We start from the raw sequence: 22,248 nt of genomic DNA on the forward strand, positions 1-22,248 counted from the left end.
ATTTAACAGGAGCTCGTCAACTCTAGCCAAACTGGGAATAAAAAAAGCATAGGACCAAACTAGTCTCTCTCAATGTGGTTGACAGTTTGCATGGCTGGGGCAGAATGAGGGGCCACTAGCAATGGCACCAGGATTTATCCCTACTGCATGCACTGGCTTTTTTGAAACCTATTCTTTTGGGGTGGATACCTTGCTCAGCCTAGATATAGTAGAGAGGTCCTTGGATCTTCCCCAGAGCCATGTGCTTTACCTTCTCTGAGAGGTGGATGGGATGGGGTGGGGAGATATTTGGATGGAATGGGAGGAGGGAAAGGAGTGGGAACTTGGTTTGGTATGTATAATGAAAAATGATTGTTTTTTTTCTTAAAAATACAAAAATATTTATAGATGGATCTTGTATAGAAAGACTTACTGTGCTTTGCAATAAAGATAGGTGAAGAAATACTAAAGGACATTTAATGTCAGTCATTCTATTACATTTCTGGTAAAAAAAAATGACCTCTGGTCTTCTCACTAATATTTTTATAACCTAAATAGTTATTAACTTATTAAAATAATTATTAACTTATTAAAATTATGCTTAAAATTAACTATTAAAACTCAAAATGTCAATACCCGTGTTGGGGTCACACCTCATCTTTCTACTGGCAGTATCACCTCCTCCACCCCTTTTCCTAGCACATAAATACTGTGGCCTGGCTTCACAGATTCATACCTGGACTCAGAAAGAGTATTCAAGTCCTCACCGAGAAGGAGACGTCAGAGAGCAAATTTATTGAAAGAAAAAAAATCAATGGATTCAATTTTAAATTTTTCCATGGAAACGTGGGCTCTGCTGGCTAGCATCCTGGTGCTCCTCTACCTGTGAGTAATGGGCTGGATGTCTCCCCTTTGTGGCCCTAGAGTTTGGATGATTCGCAGGTTGCTTTTCCCTGTCAGGAAAAAATATCATCCAGTGGAAATTAATACTGCCACAGCTGAACAGATTTCTACTGCAAACTTAACCATTTAACTCTCTGTGTTTCTGGCCAAATGTTCTAAATGCTTTTCAAGAAATCAATGCTGTAAAAAAAATCAGAAGAAGTTTTAAAGTGATTACAGTAAGCTGTTTCTCTTGGTTTGTTTTCTGCCTTTACTCTTGTCATGTCTTCATCAGTCTGCAATAGGAAGTTTTGAGGGACCTAGAACTCTCAAGGATGGAAACTACATTTGAGTTGCAAATGACTACTTGACTCAGGCCTGCCTTTCCAAAAAGGAAACAGAGGTTGTTGTGTTACGAACATAGTTAATAAATAAATACCTTATGACTCATCCTATTGCAGAAAGCTAACATGGTGATGTCTATGGTCTAGAAAGAAATAGGGCATAGAAATTGTATTTTATGTGGGCCATCACCTCATGAGTTCATGTGGGTAATACATGGTGAAATTTCACTTTTCTGGGAAATACGGGAGCAAATACCTTTTGACCTAAGTAGGACACAATTGACAGATCAAAGTAGCTCTTCCTACAAAATACCCCTTGGAGACACAAAAATTTATGAAGTTATCACAGGAGTTTATTTAAAATGTTACTTGAAGGACCATGAATGACTCAGAAGCAACCACAGCATCAAACCCCCACACCTGAGCAGATGATGACTCAAAAAACCTGTATCTTTAATATATGTATTTATTTTAATTTTGTATAAATAAATGTTTTACATGCCTGTATGTATATGTATCACATGCCTATCTGATGCATGTTTAAATTAAGAGAACTGCACTGGATTTCCAGTTATTTGGGTGTTGAACCTGCATGCCCTCAAGAGCAGCCAATGCTGTTAGTTGCTGAGCCACCACTCTAGCCCAAAGTATCTACATGGGAAACTCTTCACAATTTTCAAGCTGAGGGATGGGCAATTTGAAAGTCTGGTCAGGAGGCTCTGATGGTGGGCTAACTTCCTCCTCTGAGCAACCTCACTGTTCACTGTTCTTGAGGTATCAGGTGAACTTTGTCTTGCAGATTACCCAAGTTGTTGATGTTTGATTATTTATTTACTCTGGTGAGCCCCTTTCTAACTCAAGGTTAGAAAGTGTTACTACATATTAAATCTAAGTCTTGGACCATTAAGTATTAAAAGAATAGTTTAAAATAAGAAAGTAGGTCGGAGTAATTAATGCTCTCAGTTTTTATGTTATATTCTGCCAACCTGTTACCACACTGAATAACTTCTTGTAGTTGTCAATATTTGTATCCAAGAATGTATATGTACATATATATGTATTTATTTTGACTTAATAGTATACATGTATATATATATGAATACATACAAAAATATGTATTTATATACATATGTGCATATGCATCTTAGTTAAGGTTTCTGTTGCTATGAAGAGACACCAAGACCACAGTTACCATTTGGCTAACAGATGGTGCAATTCTAGCTCCTGGGAAATATGGAAGTAAATACCCATTGATCTCAGTAGGACACAATTAACAGATCAAAGCAGATGGGAACAAATACCATATGATCTTAGTAGATCTTGATTAACAGATCAATGTAGCCCTTTCTCCAAAGTTCCCCTTGGAGAGACATGAGTTATCAATTTCTCACAGGAGTTTGTTTGAAAGGTTACTTGCAGGTGCATGAATAACTCAAAGGCAATTGCAGCACCAAATCCTCATAACTGAACAGATGATGACTGTAAAAATCTATGTCTTTAAATATATATTTATTATTAATTTTGTTCATATGAATGTTTAGCATACATGTTTGTATGTGTATCACACATCTACCTGATGCCCTTTTAAGTTAAGGGAAATGTTTTGGATTCCCAGGAACTAGAATCGTAGACGATTGTGAGCAGTCATTTGAGAGCTGGGAACTGAACCTGAATATTATGCAAGAGCAGCAACTGCTGTTATGTGCTGAGCCACCTCTCCAGCCCAAAGGCTGCATATGGGAACCTCTGCACACCTTTAAAGCTGAGGGATAGGCCAGGTGAGAGAGTCTTGTCATGAGGCTCTGCTCGTGGGCTAACCTCCTCCTATGAGCAACCACACTCTTCACTCTTCTGTGGGCATCAAGTAGAACTTGAATCACACATTATCCATATTGCCGATGTTTGCTTATTTACTAACTCTGGTGAGCCCCTTACTAATATTCAAACTCAAGATTAGAAAGTGTTATTGCATATTAACTCAAGGACTAAGACCATCAAACATTAACATAAAAGTTTATACTAAAATGGAAGGTGGAGGGAATTAATGCTCTGTGTTCTTTTATGTTATATTCTGTCCTCTTGGTATCACACTGGGTAAATATTTGTAGTTGTCAATATTTGCATCCAAGAATGAATACGTACACATGCACACACACACACACACACACACACACACACACACACACACAGATCAATAGTATAGATGAATGTGAGTAATTCCCTATGCGAGTATGTATTTATATATGTATTTGCATGCGTGTCTTAGTTAAGGTTTCTGTTGCTGTGAAAAAAACACCAAGACCACAGTTAGCATTTGCATAATAGATCATGCAATTTTAGTTTCCTGGGAAAACAGAACAAATAATCACTGATCTCTGTAGGAAAAATTAATAAATCAATGTATCATATCCTCCAAAGCACCCTTGAAGAGACATGAGTTTATCAGGTTATCACAGTAGTTTGGTTGAAAGTTTACATGCAGGAACATGAATGACTCAAAGGCAATGCAATAACAAAACCCCCTATCTGAAGAGATAACTCACAAAGTCTGTATCTTTAAAATATATATTTATTCTTAATTTTGTGCATATGAATGTTTTTATGTTTTTATGTATGTGTACTGCATGCATGCCTGTTAGCCTATGTTAGTTAATGAAAGGCATTGGGTTTCCAGGGACTGGAAGTGTAGACCACTGTGAGCAGTCATTTGGGTGCTGGAAACTGAACCTGCATGCCCTGCAAGAGCAGCCAATGCTGTTAGTAGCTGAGCCACCTCTCTAACCCAAAGGCTATACATGGGAACCTCTGCACAATTTTCCAGCTGAGGGATGGGTCATGTGAAAGTCTTGTCAGCAGACTCTGCTGGTGGGCTATCATTTCCCTTAGAGCAACCTTACTGTTCACTGTTCAGGAGATATCATGTAGAGCTTGCAATGCAGGTTACCCGCGTTGCCAATTTTTGCTTATTTTCTGTCTGGTGAGACTCTCAGTAACATTCAATCTTAAGGTTAGAGATTATTATTACATATAACTCTAGGACTGGGATCATGAAGTATTAACATAAAAGTTTATAATAAAATTGTATGTGAAGGAGATTATCATACTTAATTTTTGTGTAAAATTCTGACCACCTCTTCTGTCACTGGATAAATTATTGTAGTTCTCAATATATGTGTCCAAGAAAATATATATGTATATAAACACACATACATGTATGTATCTGTATATATAAACACACATGTGTGAATATATTTACATATGTATATATTATATATTGACTCAATAATACGCATGTATTAGGAGTACATGAGTAACTACATATGTGTATTTGTTTTATACTTGTATTTATATTTGTGTTAAAGTTGTTATTGCTGTGATGAGACACCATGACCACAGCAACTCTTATAAAGAGAAATCTTCAGCTAGTGTGTTTCCTTTACAATTTAGAATTTTAGTCCATTCTTGTCATGGCGGGAAGCAAGTCAGCATGTAGGCAGACATGGTGCTAGAGCTTAGCATCCTTTCATTCTTGTCCAAAGGAACAGGAATTGAATTGTCTCAGTGGAGGTGGCTTGAGCATATATGAGACTGCCAAGCCCTTTTCTACAATGACACACTTCCTCTATCAAGACCATACCTATTTCAGCAAGGACATGTTTCCTAATAGTCCCAGTCCCTTTGTTGGCCATTTTCTTTGAAATCACCACAATGTACAATATGTATATTTATATTTGTGCATGCATAGATATGTATATTTATGTACATGTGTATATGTGAATGTGTCAACTTATGTATGTGAAGATGGAAATATATATTCATTCACTGTGTGTGTGAATGTGTATATTTACATGTACTACCAAGAAGCCCATAACTTGGTTTTCTTCTCTATGTCTTAGTTATGGGACCTCTTCACATGGACTTTTCAAGAAGATAGGAATTCCTGGCCCCAAACCTCTCCCTTTTGTTGGGACGCTACTTGACTACAGGAAGGTGAGTGATTTGGGAATTTTTCCTTTACTTATTGTGACTGTGTCAATTTCATGAGTGTCCAGACACCCTGTGTCAGTTCATCAGTGCAACTGGCCATTGGTATGAAATACTAAGGTTTTCAGCTTCCAGAGTTGTATGTGTCACAAGAACATCATTGTGAGGTTACCCTGTTGTTGTTGTTTAACAAATGTCTGAGGCCTCAGGTTACATCATATGAGAACCCACAGTGTTTGCATAACCTGATTTAAAAACCTGATGTATAGGCTTTGGAAGCCTCAAAGATTAAGGTTTTTTTTTTCAGTACAACTTCCAAAAATGTAAAGTTACACTAACTCAGTATTTAAAGAAACACATGTCATGACTTCTGCATGGCATGCCACTAAATTGAGTGTTTCATTCATGTCAGAGTTCGCTGTAACTTTGGCCCTTCTTGTTGAGTAACTCTGGCACATGCTGATCAGGAGGCACACAGTTATTTTGTGGTATATGCACATGAATGAATACTCAATGATACCATAAAATTCTTTGAAATCATTTCCCAGGCTCTTGCTATCAGTGATTTCATGTGTGTGTGGAGGGGTATATTGAGAGGTCAAACAAGAATATTCTCCTTTTCACTTAGAAATAGAACCTATTTGTAATTCTTAGCAGGAGGAATATGAGAGACGTTGTCTTTCAACCTAAGATATTTAGCTAGATTATGAGTTTTGTTTCTTTAAACAAAAGCAGAATCATTTATACATAATCACTAAAGAAAGCATGATTTGACACATTTTTGAAAAAATTTAGGAAGTGGATTATAATATATGCAAATGCATGCTAATATAGTCATTATTAATATATAACAAACTGGACTATGAATTTACACAGAGCCTTCCTGAATGCTTTCTTTCTAAAACGGTAGGCTCCTGTACTGTTGTTCCTAAGCTCATGCCCAGGAGACCAAAATCAGTTCCTATATGCAGACTGCACTCTTAAAAGATTAGTTTTTCAAAATACTCATGGTTTACTTATCAGATCATAATTCTTCAAAACTGATGGTCCATTACTAACTTTACTAAGAATTCCATACTTTCCCCCTGTTTCAAAATGTAGTAACTACCCCATTATTTTTAGAAGATGGAGATATTCTGTGAAATGCACGTTTGGGGTTTGTCCCGTTCATGCTTTTGTTTCACATCTGGTTTTGTGTTAAGCAGCATCTCCCGAAGAGAAAACTGGTTGCAACCTTGCTATTCAGAAGACCATGGATTCCCTAATATCCGTACTTAGTGCTTTGTGTGACCTGGTATCTTATTTATAGGAGGGTGGGTAACAAACCTAGGGTTTGACCCTAACCTACAGGAATAAGGGTCCCAAAGACGATGTGTTCAGGGGAAGAACTGGAGATGAAAAATAAAGAAGGTGGACAGCTGAAATCGGGAGGTCTTTCGTGAGCTCATTATACCGAGCAATTTTAATAAGACACATAGCTTCTTACATACTATTTGCATGGGGGAAATGGCCAAGGATAGCAAAGACAATGTTTGCCAAGAAAACAGAAGATAACTCAAACTATCTTCTGTCAACTGCCTTAGGAGTGACAGTCCAGTCCAGATGAAAGGTCAGTTCCTGAGAAAAAAAACTGCCACATTGACTCTCTTGAGGCCTTTGATCCATACACAGACTGGACCGTACCAAATCTGTTGCTGGACAAGGACACAGAACTTGTAACATGATTTCCCTACTATATGTAGACTGAGCAAGATATCCATCCAAAGAGAATGGGTTCCCAAAAAGCCAGTACATTCAGTAGGGATAAATCCTGGTGCCACTGCCAGTGGCCCCTCAGTCTGCCCCAGCCATGCAACTGTCACACATTGAGAGGGACCAGTTTAGTTTTATGCATGTTTCTTCCTTGTCTGACTGGAGTTGGTGAGCTCCCATTAAATTAGGTAGACTGTTACAGTGGGTATACACATCATGGTCTGAACTCTTGGCTTATATTCTCATTCCTCCCACTCTTCAACTGTGCTTTGGAAGCTCAGTCCAGTGTTCTGATGTGGGTCTCTGTCTCTGTTTCATTCAGGTGCTGGAAGAAGTTTCTATGGTGATATTTAAGATATTCATCAGTCTGACTATAGGGCAATGCCAGTTTGGGCACCCTCTCCTCTATTGCTTAGGGTTTTAGCTGGGGTAATCCTTGTGAATTCCTGGGAATTTATCTAGAGACAGGATTCATGCTAATCCCATAATGGCTCCTTCAATCAAGATATCTCTTTACTTGTTCTCATCTCTGTTCTTCCTTAATCTCAACTATCCCATTCCCTGAAGTTTTGCTTGGAACCACTTGTTCATCCCAGATGCTCAAAACTGAAATAATCATACAGAAACAGTATTAATTAAATGACTCTTTGGCCCATTAGCTCTAGCTTCTTATTGGCTAACTCTTACATCTTAATTTAACCCATTTCTTATTAATCTGTATATCACCATGAAGCTGTGGCCTACCAGCAAAGTTTCAGCACATCTATCTCTAGTGGTGGATCTATGGTGTTCTCTGACACCACTTTCTTCCTTCAGCATTCAGTCCAGTTTTTCTGGCCTAGCTTAATTTTCCTATAGCTCTGCTCTAGGCCCAAAGCAATTCCTTCATTAACCAATGAGATCAACACATAGAAGGACCTCCTACACCCCTCCAGCTCTTCCCTCTTCTCCCCCTTCCACTCTAGCTTCTCCCCACCATTATGTTCCCAATTTTGTCAGTTGATCTTGTCTATTTTGACTTTCCAAGTGGACCTATATATGTTGTTCTTAGGGTTCACCTTGATACTTAGCTTCTCTAGTATCATGAAAAATAGGCTAATAACCTATGTTTATAGCTAGTATCTACTTATACATGAGTAGATACCATATTCATCTTTTTGGGCCTGGGTTACCTCACTTAGGATGGTGTTTTCTGGTTCCATCCATTTACATGCAAAATTAAAGATGCCATTGTTTTTTACATCTGAGTAGTATTCTAATGAGTAAATGTGCCACATTTTCTTTTTCCATTTTTCAGTTGAGGGGCATCTAGGTGTTTGCAGGTTTGGGCTATGACAAATACTGCTGTTATGATCATAGTTAAACAAATATCTTTGTAATATGATTGAGCATCTTTTGGATATATTCCCAAGACTGATATTGTTGGATCCTGAGGTAATTTGATTCCCAATTTTTTGATTTCTAAAGTGGTTGCACAAGTTTGCATTCCCACCAGCAATGGTAATGTTATTATACTTACTCCACATCTTCTCCAGCATAAGTTATCATTGGTGTTTTGATCTTCGCCATTCTGACTGGTGTATCTCAGTGTTGTTATGATTTGCATTTCCCTGATGGCTAAGGATGTTGAACATTTCCTTAAGTGTTTTGGCCATTTGAGATTCTTCTGTTGAGAATTCTCTATTTAGTTCTGTACCTCATTTTTGATTGGGTTATTTAAAATTTTGATGTCTAATTTTTGAGTTCTTTATAAATATTTTGGAGATCAGTCCTCTGTATGATGTGGGGTTGGTGAAGGCATTTTCCCATTCAGTAGGCTACCTTTTTTTCTCATTGACTGTGTCTTTTGCTTTAAAGAAGCTTTTCCATTTCAGAACATTTCATTTATTTATTGTTGCTCTCATCATCTGTGATAAAAGTGTTATATTTAGGAAGTAGTCTCCTCTGCTCATGGATTGAAGATTACTTTCCACTTTCTCTTTTCTCAGTTTGGTGTGGTTATATTTATATTGAGGTTCTTAATCCTTTGGACTTGAGGTTTTTGCATGGTGATAGATATGGATCTATTTTCATTCTTCTATGTGTTGATATCCAGTTATGCCCACACCATTTGTTAAAGATGTTTTCTTTTTCCCATTGTATAATTTTAGCTTCTTTGTCAAAAATCAGGTGTCCATAAGTGTGTGGTTTAATATCTTGGTCTTTAATTTGATTCCATTGGTCAACTGCTCTGTTTTTATGTCAGTACCAAGCTGTTTTTATTACTGTAGCTCTGTAGTAGCTCGTGATGTCAGGGAGAGTGATGCCTCTGGAAGTTCCTTTAATGTATAGGATTGTTTTGGCTCTCTTGTTTTTTCCATATGAAGTTTATTATTGTTTTTTCTATGTCTATGACAAATTTTGTTGGGATTTTGATGGGGATTGCATTGAATCTAAAGATTGCTTTCATCCTACCTATCCAAGATCATGGGAGATCTTTCCATTTTTTTGGTATCTTCTTAAATTTCTTTCTTTAAAGACTTAAAATTCTTGATGAAAATGATTTTCACTTCTTTGGTTATTTGTTGCTATTGTAAAAGGTTTTCCTGGTTCCTGTCTCATCTTCTTTATCATTTCTTTCCCTTATTTGCTTTTTTGATACAGGGTTTTCTGTAGCTTTGGAGCCTGTCCTGGAACTCATTCTTGTAGACCAGGCTGACCTCAAACTCAGAGAGATTCACCTGCCTCTTCCTCCTGAGTGCTGGGATCAAAGGTGTGTGCCATCAATGTCTGGCATTCTTTCTCATTTCTGTATAGGATGGCTACTGATTTGCTTGAGTTGATCTTGTATCCTGCCACATTACTGAAGATATTTATCATCTGTAGGATTTCCTTTGTAGATTTTGGGGTCACTTATATATACTTATATATCATTAGCAAATAATGAAAATTTGACATCTTCCTTTACAATCTGAATCCCCTTGATTTCCTATTGTTGTCGTATTGCTATAGCCAGAACTTCAAAACTATGTTGAAGAGATATTAAGAGAGTGGACAGCCTTGTCTTTTTTCCTGATTTTAGTTGAATCACTTTGAGTTTCTCTTCATTTAATTTTATGTTGGCTGTAGGCTTGCTGTATATTTCACTCATATTTAGATATTTTCCTTTTATCCCTGATCTCTCAGACCTTTAATATTAAGAGGTGTTGAATATTCTCAAATGCTTTCTCAGCATCTAATGAGATGATCATAGGGAGATTTTTTCTTTCAGTTTATTTATATGATGGATTACATTGATTATTATATGAAGAGGGGATTATTTTATTCAGTGTATTTGGTGTTCTGTAAGCCTCTAGGGATATCCTTATTTAGGCTTGGAAGGTTTTCTTCTATGATTTTGTTGAATATATTTTCTGTGCTTTTGAGCTGGAGTTCTTCTATCACTATTATTCTTAGGTTTGGTCTTTTCATGGTGTCCCAGATTTCTTTGATGTTTTGTTTTAATAATTTGTTAGATTTAATGTTTTCTTTGACCAATGAATCTATTTCCTCTATAGTATCTTCAGCACCTGAGATTCTTTCTTCTGTCTTTTGTATTCTGTTGGTTATACTTGCCTCCTTAGTTCCTGTTAATTTACCCAGATTTTCTGTTGCCAGAATTCCTTTGGTTTGTGTTTTTCTTATCGCCTCTATTTCAGTCTTGAAATCTTGATCTGGTGGCTTCACCTGTTTGACTGGTGTTTCTTGGTTTTCTTTGAGGGATTTATTAATTTCTTCAAACCTTTTTTTCCTTGTTTGTTTTTTCCTTCATTTTAAAGGGAGTTTTCATTTCCTGTTTAAAGGTCTCCATCATCTTCATAAAGTTACATTTAAAGTCATTTTCTTTGGGTTCTTCTGGGTTAGGATGAACAAATCTTTCTGTTGTGTGACCATTGGGTTCTAGTATTACCATGTTGCTTTTTAGGTTGTTGGATGAATTCTTGCATTGGTACCTAAACCTTTCTTTCTTCAGTTGATGCCGGCAGTATCTTTTTGTCTTGGCACAATCTTTGGAGTTGCTCTCTGAATCTTTGCAAATTGTTCTTGGTCTGTTCTGTACTGTCAATGTCTGTGTCTCAGGGAGCCACTTTGGTCTCTCTTATCCTGCTCTTGGTCTTCTCTCCTGGTTCACTTTCTTGGACCACTCTGTTCATTCACAGCTTGTGTTTTAGAGTTCCTCTCTTGGTCCTCTCCCTCTCGGTCCTCTCTCTTGGTCCTCTTAGCAGGAACGTCTCCTGCTGGATAGTTAGATAAGCTAAAGCAGGTGGGGAAGGGTCCTGGGGTTTTGCCCCACTATGGAGAGCTTAGAAAGTGGGGTGTCCCAACTGGTCACTCACCTCTTGTCCTCTCTGCATTGTAGGAAGCTGTGTTTCAGAGTTCCACCAAGGTTGCAGGAAGATAGGCAAGTTTGGGGGTGGAATAGGACTAGTAGTTTATGGGGTACAGTGGAATGGGGGTGGGTATTGGGTCAGCCTACCTGCAGGAAACTCTCCTACTGTTTGACTAGAGAAGCCTACATAGTTTGGGGAGAGACTCAGGGTTTTGTCCCATTGGAGGTCCTAGAAGGTGTTGTGTCGTGCTGTGTGGCTTGTCCCTCACCTCTTGGTCCCCTCAGTATTGTAGTAAGCTGTGTTTCAGAGTTCCACTGAGGTTCCAGGAGGATAGTCAAGTTTTGGGGCAGAATGGGGCTAGCAGTTTTGTTCTTGTGTTTTTAAGGCCACAGAAGTATTATAAGTAAGCTGATTTACAAAATGAGAAGTTTGCATTTGTTGAGCAAGAGACAACATGGAAGCAGTCTCTGGCACTATAGCTGTAATGACTTCAAAAATAAGAAAATAAAGATTAAAAGAGAGACCTAGAAGCCGGGCGGTGGTGGCGCACGCCTTTAATCCCAGCACTCGGGAGTCAGAGGCAGGCAGATCTCTGTGAGTTCGAGGCCAGCCTGGTCTACAAGAGCTAGTTCCAGGACAGGCTCTTAAAAAGCTGCAGAGAAACCCTGTCTCGAAAAACCAAAAAGAAAAAAAAAAAGAAAAGAGACCTAGAAATCTTTATTTGTCATAAAAGTCTGATAAAATTCAAAGAGAAACTGTTGTCCAAAATCACCATATGATATATCTCTAAAGTGAATATGAATCATGACAAGTGAAGGCTATTGAAGTAAAACAAGGCATTTATGAGCAGAAGAGTTTGCACAACCAGAGAGGATACAATTGGCACAAATAATCTTGAAGTATCTCCCACTTGAATAGAGGAGCTCACAATAATGATTATGAAGGGTTAATAGCAAGCAGTGAGTCCACATACAAAAGAATTTCTATGCCATACATGGCTGTTCATCTGATCAAAAATCCAATAGTTCATTACACTGTCCAGGACTGTTAATAATGACCAAAATGTCCTGTTGATACTTTTCTGTTGAAAATAGTATGACAGGATATGGTCAATGAGTGGGTTCAAGAACATATCTTCATCCAGACCAGGTGGGTGGTTCCAGGTCAAGTCAACAGTACCTTAGATCATCCATTCAGAGGCACAAAGTTCTGAAGATCCATGGAGCCTGCACCCAATGGGGAATTCCATTCCGAAACCAAATTTCTAGTGTCTTATGAGATACTAAGAAACACCAGTACATCAGAGTAACCTGTGGGCAATGGGAAACTAGAAAACTAAAGGGATGAATGAATTTGTGTTGTTTAATAAATATTACCTTTGCACTGTCATGGACCCCAAAACAATAGGCCTTACCAGTCACTCAAATGAAAGGAACACATCCATACTGAACCATCTGATGTTGTGCTAGTACAGTTAGATACCTGAAGGTGCGTGGTTGATCAGCAGTTATGATTCACCAGAGTAGCTTTAATATATATAATTCAGTTTTAATAAAGGAAAGAAAAGGGAACTTACAAATCCAAGGTTCCAGCGAGGAGCAAGGAGCGCAGGAAAACAAAAAGCAGGCAGGCCACAGGCTCGCAAGATTTTATAAGTCAATATTAGCCTAAGGGGGACACGCCTTACAAAACAAGGTGATTGGCTGAGCTTCCCCTTCAGATACCTAGTATTGCCTGGAAGCACCTGTAAAATAGAATTGTGAAATAACCTGCACATCATTAGCAAATATTCAGATAGGCAGATCTTCCCAATTGATGGAATGGATCAAATGTGTGGGGGGAGGAACAGTCACAAGGACTGGTAGTCTATCATACTTTCTATGATTGTTTCTATGATTGAGTCAGAGAGTAATTGCAGAATTACTGAAAATAAATGGATGCAACTCACAGGCTGCCATGTCTTCTAGACCACAGAAATTTCTTCTTCAGTGAGATGATTAATCTGTCCCTAAACTGGGTAGAAACTTCACTGGGTAGACTGCCAGGGATGCCCTGGTCTCCATGATACTTTCAAACTCATCATTATCTGTAGCTTCACTTTCTGACATCTGGACCACAGCAGACGCCATTGAAGTCTGGAAGTGCATAACAAGGTGTCCAGTGACCCAATGTGGCTTATCAGCTTCTTTCAAGAAAACACGGACATATCCTCTCTCCCACCTGAGCACAAGTTCAGGATCAGCTCCACACCATTTCTTTCTTTCTTTTGATTTTTTGAGACAGGGTTTCTCTGTGGCTTTGGAGCCTGTCCTGGAACTAGCTCTTGTAGACCAGGCTGGCCTCGAACTCACAGAGATCCACCTGCCTCTGCCACCTGAGTGCTGGGATTAAAGGCGTGCACCAACACTGCCCGGCCACACCATTTCTTATAGGAAGATCTTGCCACATAGCTTCTCCTTCTGGAGCATGTATGACCCTTAAATTTTCTTCATTAATTAATTTTTATTGACCTATTCTCAAAAAATAAAGAAAATAAAGTATGAGTAATGAGATTCCTAGGAGTGGGGGCATAAATGTGTTCCCTCTTTTAAATTTTCAAGTAAAATATTAAGAGACCCATGTATTAGCTCAACTATTTTCAATTTTTATTATAACAGGTGATAGTTTTGTGTGCATTACCTAAGAGGGGTACAAAAGTTCTTAAAGGCATCAGAAGAGTGTCTTTCACTGTAACATTAAAAATATAAGGAGTTTCTTCTTGAAACATAGCAGTAGACATCCCAGAACTCCCAACAAAAGCACAGTATCTGTTTCCAAAGTAGTGGATAGCATAAAAATGGTTAGGAGAATTATAGATAGGTATCAAAAATTTAAATTAAAGGTTTTTCATGATGTGAAGTAGAAAGTTTCCCCATAGTCAACAAGATCTGCCTGTAAAGAGTCAGAAAATATCAAACCAAATAAAGCTTTGAAGAGGTAAAGGAATACACTATTATCATGATCTCATAAATAAATTGACAGGTTTTAAATCCCCAGCTTGATAAAACTAGCAAGTAGCCAACATAAGGAGTCATGGCATAGCCAGGCTTAGTAGGCAAAAAATTCATTCCATAGATTTGTAAGGCTGGCAAAGTATGATGTTACTCATTCTTGATGATTTCTTCAATTCTCAACCACAAATTGGGAACCACTTGACCTGAAACCACAATAATAGGGTCCTAAACTGAGAGGTATCAGAGGGGAAACCAAAAATGAGATGTAAAGAAGACAGATAGCTGGAACAAGAGGTCTTGCATATGATGATGATTTATACCAAACATAATTTTAGATCATCATTATTTCTTATATGTTATTCATAGGGTATAATAGTCAAGGCCAGGAGTGCACTAAATCAGACAATATTTGCAAAGAAAACCCAGGAAACATCAGGCACAGCTGCCCTGGTACTAATATCCAAGGGAAAGTTGGATTCCCAGAAACTGCAACCCTCACTCCTTGGAGAGAGTGGCTCCAGCCCTAACTGGAACTTGCCACGTCAACCCTAGACAAGAACAGAAATGGTATTTACTTTTTCATTTGTCATTTTATTAGAGTCTCTGAGAATGCCTTGTATCAGTTTGAATCTAAATGGTAGGCAAAAACTCAACATGTTGAGCTCTCTCATCTGCCCAGAGACCTAGTTTCATACACTTCAAACTTGCAATGCCTGAAGATGAAATTCTGTCTGTAGATTACTTGAAAACCATGGGAAAAGCCCTAGTGGGTGTGTAAACACTAGCTGTAAGTCTTCCTACAGCAAACTCAGAATATTCAATTTAATGTGAATTTTGTGGTGGGTGACATCTCCTTCTCTTTCCATATTGAACTGAGGCACAAGAAGGCATATCCATCTTCCTTTACTTATTGTTATTTTTCATTTCATACTACAAAGACAATTATATAAATCCAGTGTGGTATAGGCATCAATGATATTGTCAATTTACTAATCAGTAAATGCAATAGAATTGCAAGGGAAATCATTGAGTGAGTGAAAGGGATTATAAGCAAGAAACAAATAGATTTTACACATTCACAACCATCTCCTCAATTCTTGGTCCACAGATCATAAAGAAGGGGGAAAGACATAGTGTTTTAGGAATTCAGAATCAAAACATAGCAAGAAATTGTCACAGATAAAGACAACTACTGCTTTTAATAAAAAACAAAGTTGGGCAGTTGTGTGTTGCAAGGAATGCCAAGAGTTGCAGGAGGGCCTACTTGTTTTTCCTGGCCACCCAGATAGCTTAGCCCCAAAATAACCTTAAACTTTATTAATTAAATTGTTGCTTGGTACATTAGCTCTAGTTTCTTATTGGCTAACTCTTATATTAATTTATCCCATTTATATTAATCTATGAATCACTATGTGGTAGTTTCTTACTGAGTAAAATTCCCAGTGTCTGTCTCCAGTAGATCTATGGTGTCTCTCCAACTCTGCTTTTTTCCTCCCAGCATTCAGTTCCATCTTCCCTGCCTACATAAATTCTACCCTATCAACAGGCCAGGGTTGTTTATTTATTCATTAAACAATGAAAGCTGCACATGGACAGAAGACCCTCCCACACCATTTTCCCTTTTGTTTAACGTAGTAAAATTACACATAACAAAACAGTTATCAAGCAAGAATTGCAGTTACAACATTTATTGTAGTGATGTGATGCGGGCCTGCTTTTCATCCTGCCTGGATCCCACATGGTTAGCTTATGCCCCGAAATAACAACACACAAATTGTATTCTTTTAAACACTGCCTGGCCCATTATTTTCAGCCTCTTACTCACATCTTGACTAACCCATATCTAATAATCTGTGTAACACCACGAGTGTTGTCTTACTGGGAAAGATTCAGCATTTCTGACCTGGTGGTTGGCTGCATGGCATCTCTCTCCCTGAGGAGAGGCAAGGAGGTCTGCCTCACTTAGGAGAGGCGTTGCAATTGTTTGAGCCATATACCTCATTTCCTTCTTCCTGTTCTGTCTACTCCACCCACCTAAGGGCTGGCCAAGGCAGTTTCTTTATTAACAAATGAAACCAACAGATAGATAGAAGACACACCTACATCAATTTATATCTATTTTACCTTTATCATAACTAATGAAAACTATAACTATAACTATAAATTCTTCAACTCCAGAAGAAAATAATTTAGCTAAACATGAAGTGCACTGTAAGCAACTTCCAGAACTCTAGAAATGACAGAGACATCTTGCTGCCTGGACAGTCACCCAAAGTTCTTCTGTACTGTTGGTGCATCCATCTTCAGCCTACAGGTCCATAGTATCCAGCAGACTTTTCCATGAAGCAGAAAATTTCAAAGACAGGTCTGCCTACACTGGCAGTTTGTCGGTCACTTTCTTCTGTATCCTACAGATTGTCTCACAGACTCTTTCATGAAACAAGAACCCCAAAGGATCATCTCTCCTTTTGGGAAGTTCAGAAGTCATTTCTTGGTGGGTCCTGCATGTCCAGTTCAGCATTTTAGGCAAGAGCAGTTTCTTGCTCAAATGGCTAACCAACTCCATAAGGAGCCTCTTCAATGTCCATCATCCTTTTGAAGTAGCTTGGCGCTGCCAGGAGCAAATATGTCTCACTGTCCTGAAAAGTTTTAAGTTCTTAAACATTTTAAATGTCATATTCTGAAGGTCTCTGAAAGATGTGAAGGATCCCTATCCATCTGAAATACTTCTCTGTACATCTAGATAATCTAAATAGCATAACTACAAACTTGACTATTATAGATGATTATTAATCTTTATTTCTTAATTATGCATTACATTTTTAGATGAACTATACAATTACAATACCTTAATCAAGAGCAGAAATATACATATACCAAAATTGACCTTAAATTTGTATCAATAAATCAAGATCCATATCAATGCAAATTATTCATATCTATATCATATCCCCTTTTAAATGTAAAAACATTTATAAACAATATTTGGGAATATGGGCATAGTTCTATCCATACTGCTTCTGCTGTTTGGGGGCACTGTTAATCAGTTCTTTCATTGTGTATCCTGTGTGCTAGGTTCATTTTAGCCAGCAGTTGGACAAGGTAATTTTGAGGGGTGTTCTTGGAAACCTTTCAGGGGGGTCTTGTTCCATGATAACATATTGGTCTGGAAATAATCCACAAGTTCTCATTTTCTGTGAAAACAAAAGAAAACCCCTTTTTCCAAAGCAACATGTCCTTAGACTCAAATTTTGAAATCAAGATACCTTTAGCTTGTTTTAACTTAGCAGCCCATACAATGGGCTCATTCACAATCAAAAATTCAAAGAAAACAGAACAATAGACATAATCCAGACTTTCTGTGAATTTTCCATCTTTACGTGGCTTGTTTTTCTTTCTGTACTCTGTATCTTTAAAGTCTTTTCCTTTTTTTAACAATTTACTTATTTTTATAACTGTCTATTCTCTTTCTTCTCTCTCCCAAGCCTATGTACATTTGTCCACCACTGTGACTCATTTAGAGTTCATTTATGTCTGGATATTGAGCACCAAAGACACTCCACTTGGAGCTTGTTTTCTTCTTAGCAAAACTGGCCTTTGGCAAAGAAATGCCCATGCCTCAACTACTGACAAGACACATGGTATTCAGAAATGGATAAGAGAAACTGTCAAATCTTGCCAAAACAGGATAAGACAGTTTTGATAAAATTCTTGCCTCTGAAAGTGGTCTGTCAATTATTCTAGGCCTTAGCCAAAGTTGGTTGCTTCAACGTTGCAAATGAGACTTTGGGCCCAGGTAGCCAGTTGTCTCTGTCATTTGTTGCACATTTTGGAAATTGCTTGATTGCACTTCTTGCTTACTCAAGTAATATTATTTCCCATCTTGGATCTTGAATGGGGTTGAATTCTAAATAGTTGTAGTTACTTTCCTCTCATGACTTGGTCAGGTTATTATACTAGTTAGGATAGGATAATTATTGACTATATTTGTTCTTAGTATATATAATTTTGTATTAGACTTAGAACTCTCTTATTTAAACAAAAAGAGGATGTTCTGTATGAAGTCTTACAGCCAGTGGTTACCTGTCCACTGGGGCATGGCCTCTTATACTATATAAGACGATGTAGAGCATGCATCTGAGCTCTTTTTCTGGTTGCAGGATTTGGTTTCTGATCTCCAGTCAGGCAGAGGATTCTGATTTGTGAGTCTACCTCTAAATAGATAACTATTTATTTCTCAATTCAGAGCTAGTGTGGGATTTCTTTTATGCATCCTTCTTCAGTTGTGGCACATGCCTTTCATCCCAGTACCTAGGAATCAGAAAATGACAGATCTCTGAATTCAAGGGCAGCCTGATCTACAGAGCAAGTTTCAGGGCAGCCAGGGACATGCAGAGAAACCCCGCCTTGAAAAACCAAAACAAACAAATACACACAAAAAAACAAAACTATAGAAAGAAAAGTTTTGGAACATAAACTGTCCTGGAAATGAAAACCTGATTATCATTAAAATCCCCATTTCAAGCATGTCCTGTATTTTATTTTACCCCATCAAAAATTCTGAAGGATTTCCATTAACTTCTTATTATGGAAATTAAATAATGAACCTGATATCCTGGGCTTTGAGTCTTTTTTTAAATTTAGTGGCCAATACATGTAGAAAAATAATGGCCTTTCTTTGTTTCATTCATCCTTTCTTTATTCCTTTTTCTTTTCACAGGGTTTGTGGAAATATGATACAGAATGCCAAAAAAAGTATGGGGATTTGTGGGGGTAAGTATTCTGGAAAAAGCCAATATGTAGGTTGGTTATTATATGACACCAAACTGCAGGACAATTTTGTCAAGTCCAGAGTATCTTGGGACATATTTGCCTCATTTTTAAATTTATTCTTTGTGCCTTTCACATTATGCATCTCAATCCCATTCATCTCTCTGTCCCTTTGTATCCACCTCTGCCTTTGTAACCTCTGGCCTAAAGTAAAATAAAATTTAAGAGAAAAGAACAAAGTACAAAAAAGTAAATAAATGAAGAAAGGAGAGAGAGAGAGACTGACAGAGAAAGAGAGAAAGAGAGAGAGGAATGAAGGAAAGGAAGGAAGGAAGGAAGGAAGGAAGGAAGGAAGGAAGGAAAAAAGGGAGATCGATCTTATTGTGAATTCTATAGTGTAACATCTGTGGTGGACCAGTGCAGCCTGGATGCCGAGACTGGCAGGGTGGTGCTGGGATTGAGACACTGACTCTTCTTTTCAGGTGGAAGCAACCTTTATTTTCCCTGAGCTAAAGCCTTTTATACTACTACTGCTTTTGTGGAAAACCACCAGCCAGAAAAAAACACAAAGATCCTTGTCAATTACAGACCACAAGGAAGCTCTGCTATCGGTCAGAGGGAGTGAGGGCAGCTAGATCACAACACACATCAAGCCACATAGTATACCTCTTAGTCCATATACTTCTACCTGCTATTGTTCATTGCAAGCAATCATTGTTCTGTTTCAACTTCTCTGGTTTTTGTTCCATTATAGTAGTGGGCCCTCACTGGGACTCCTCTTGGATATCCTGTAGTTGTCTTGGGTCATTCCTGAAGTTTGTCTTGTGTCATCCCTTCACACGCTCCAGAAGATCATAGGCATGGATATTGGGTTGGGCCACCTCATTGTCCTGGTTCTGGGACTGTGTTGTTATTGCAGGGTTGGTCAGACTGCCAGTTCTCACATGTCATTATGACAAGGGTGAGCTCTTCAGCACTGCCATTGCTAGTTCACCCTATGCAGTGATGAGCATGATGCAGGACCAGTTCCTGCTTTCATGCTCTCAGGTCCAGCTCACCTACACAAACACCACTAGGGCCAGCTCTGCTATGTTGACCAGGTGAGGTCTCCTGAGTCCTGCAGCGGATGAGGGACAGAGACAACTCTCCCACTCTAATGACCTCAGTGCCAGTTCTCCCAACCTGCAACAGATATCTTAGCAGGGAGCATCTTTCTCTCACACAAGCTGCCAAGTGGCAGATGATGAGCATGGCCAGATCTCCCAAGCTCACTGTTCTGGGTGACTCACCTGTACCCTGTGTACAGTATCAGCTATACTGTGTTGCCCAAGTGAGGCATAGGACCTGTTCTTAGGAGTGATGCAGTTGGCAAGGGGTTAGGTCATATCCTTTTCCTACTGCAGGTAGTGAGGGGATGAGGTGGGGCATCTTTCTTTCACTCATGCTACCACATGGCCAACAAGAGAGGATGGGAACCTCTTTCCAACTCTCATGTTTGCAGGGCCAGCTCACCCATCATCACTTAGCTTTACATTGCAGTCCAAGAAAGATATAGGAGCCAATCCTGAGTGCTACAGTTGATAAGGGAAAGGGACACTTCTCCCTAGTGTTGCAGCTAATGAGAGGCTGTTCCAACTCTGTGCAATCCTATCTTCTAGGCCTATGGTGGTATCAGACATGGGCCTTGGCAGCAGCCCAGGCCAAGACATCACCATGGTTCTGGGTGACACTTAACCTCAGCCCACTCATCGCTGCTTTCACCTCTTTGATCTACCTCTCTCCATAGAATCTCTCTCTCTCTCTCTCTCTCTCTCTCTCTCTCTCTCTCTCTCTCTCTCTCTCTCTCTCTCTCTCTCTGTCTCTCTCTCCTATACACACCTTACATTTGCTCACCAAAATAGTGCCCAACCACCCAACACTGTAAGGACCCTGGAAAGCCCATGTTTTCTCCTCAGCACCCAGAACAGTCCACCCTGGAAATGCATGTGTGAGTACTTGTCCTATTCAGTCATAATCACATTTGCCTATTTTAAGTGTGTGACAGCATTTCCTGCCAGTAGTTCCATATGTATGTTATAACTCACAGTCTGAAAGACTGAGAAAGTTGCAGACAATCCTTTTATGATCCAGGGACACATAATATTACTTCCATCCAGTACTTTGTAAGGGTTCGTGCCTCCATTTACCCTTCTTTAGAACTTTTAAATTGTGTGGAATATATTATTTCAGATGACACATAATGTTTCCTCATAATTCGGGAGAGCACTTCTTTTCCATACTGATTTGCACTTAAGGAAAAGCAAAATCATTTTATAAATTTATTTACAGTAAATATATACTTTTAAAAGATATGCCACCAGAAAACAGGCATATTTATGATGACTTGTTTAATTTCCTATATCAAAACTTTGTAATGATTTTTATCTATTATATCTTTTATTGTTTGGGACTATAATACAACTTCATTTCTCCCTTCACATACTTCCATATTCCCCTCATTGCTCTCTTTCAGACACATTGTCTTTTCATTAATTACTACTACATGAACATATATAGATATATGTAAATGTTTAATATATGTAAACACATATATTTGTATATATATACATATATACAAAGGTAGTTGATATATATATATATATATATATATATATATATATATATATATATATTCCTAAGTACAACCTGCTCAGTTTGTAAAATGTCACTCATATGTATGTTTTCAGAATGGACCATATGTAAGTGAATAATCAATTGGTGTAGTTTTCCCTGAGAAGAGTATTTCCTTCACTCTCAGCATTTCTTGGTTTTCTGTAGTTCTTTATTCATGTTTGAGTGTTCCTTGGTTTTCTCCCTCTTTTATCAGGCCAGATCTAAATGTGTCTTATGTTGTCCTGGAAGTGTCTATGAAGCCCACATTGGCCTGGAGGTCACTGACTTCAATATCTGCTTCCTAACTACTGATCCTAGGCATCTGTGACATCACATCTTGCTGAATTTTATTTGTCTTTTCATTTTTTTACATTTGAAAATAGTCAATGTCTATTTAGCAGGAATGTATGGGATATAGTCTCTCAACACATATTACTCACTTTGAATAACAGGTATAGGATGACTTATACCATGCTGTTGCCTTCTAGGATTTTATTAATTACTTTGTATGATGATTGAGCCAACAGCAGCAGATCTTCCCTC

The 22,248-nt window shown here is 38.3% G+C and overlaps 1 protein-coding gene across 1 annotated transcript in view; it reads left to right on the forward strand.

Annotated features, from left to right (window-relative positions):
* Window positions 1–793: 793 nt before the first annotated feature.
* Window positions 794–22,248, forward strand: part of LOC119824363 (cytochrome P450 3A6-like) — a 62,524-nt gene continuing 41,069 nt past the window's right edge. Inside the window, exons 1-3 of the mRNA XM_038344483.1 lie at window positions 794–864; window positions 5,102–5,195; window positions 19,004–19,056. Coding sequence (XP_038200411.1) covers window positions 794–864; window positions 5,102–5,195; window positions 19,004–19,056 — 218 coding nt within the window. The remainder of the gene's footprint in view (window positions 865–5,101; window positions 5,196–19,003; window positions 19,057–22,248) is intronic.

This window comes from Arvicola amphibius, chromosome 10 (genome assembly GCF_903992535.2).
Source record: "Arvicola amphibius chromosome 10, mArvAmp1.2, whole genome shotgun sequence".
Lineage (NCBI taxonomy): Eukaryota > Metazoa > Chordata > Mammalia > Rodentia > Cricetidae > Arvicola > Arvicola amphibius.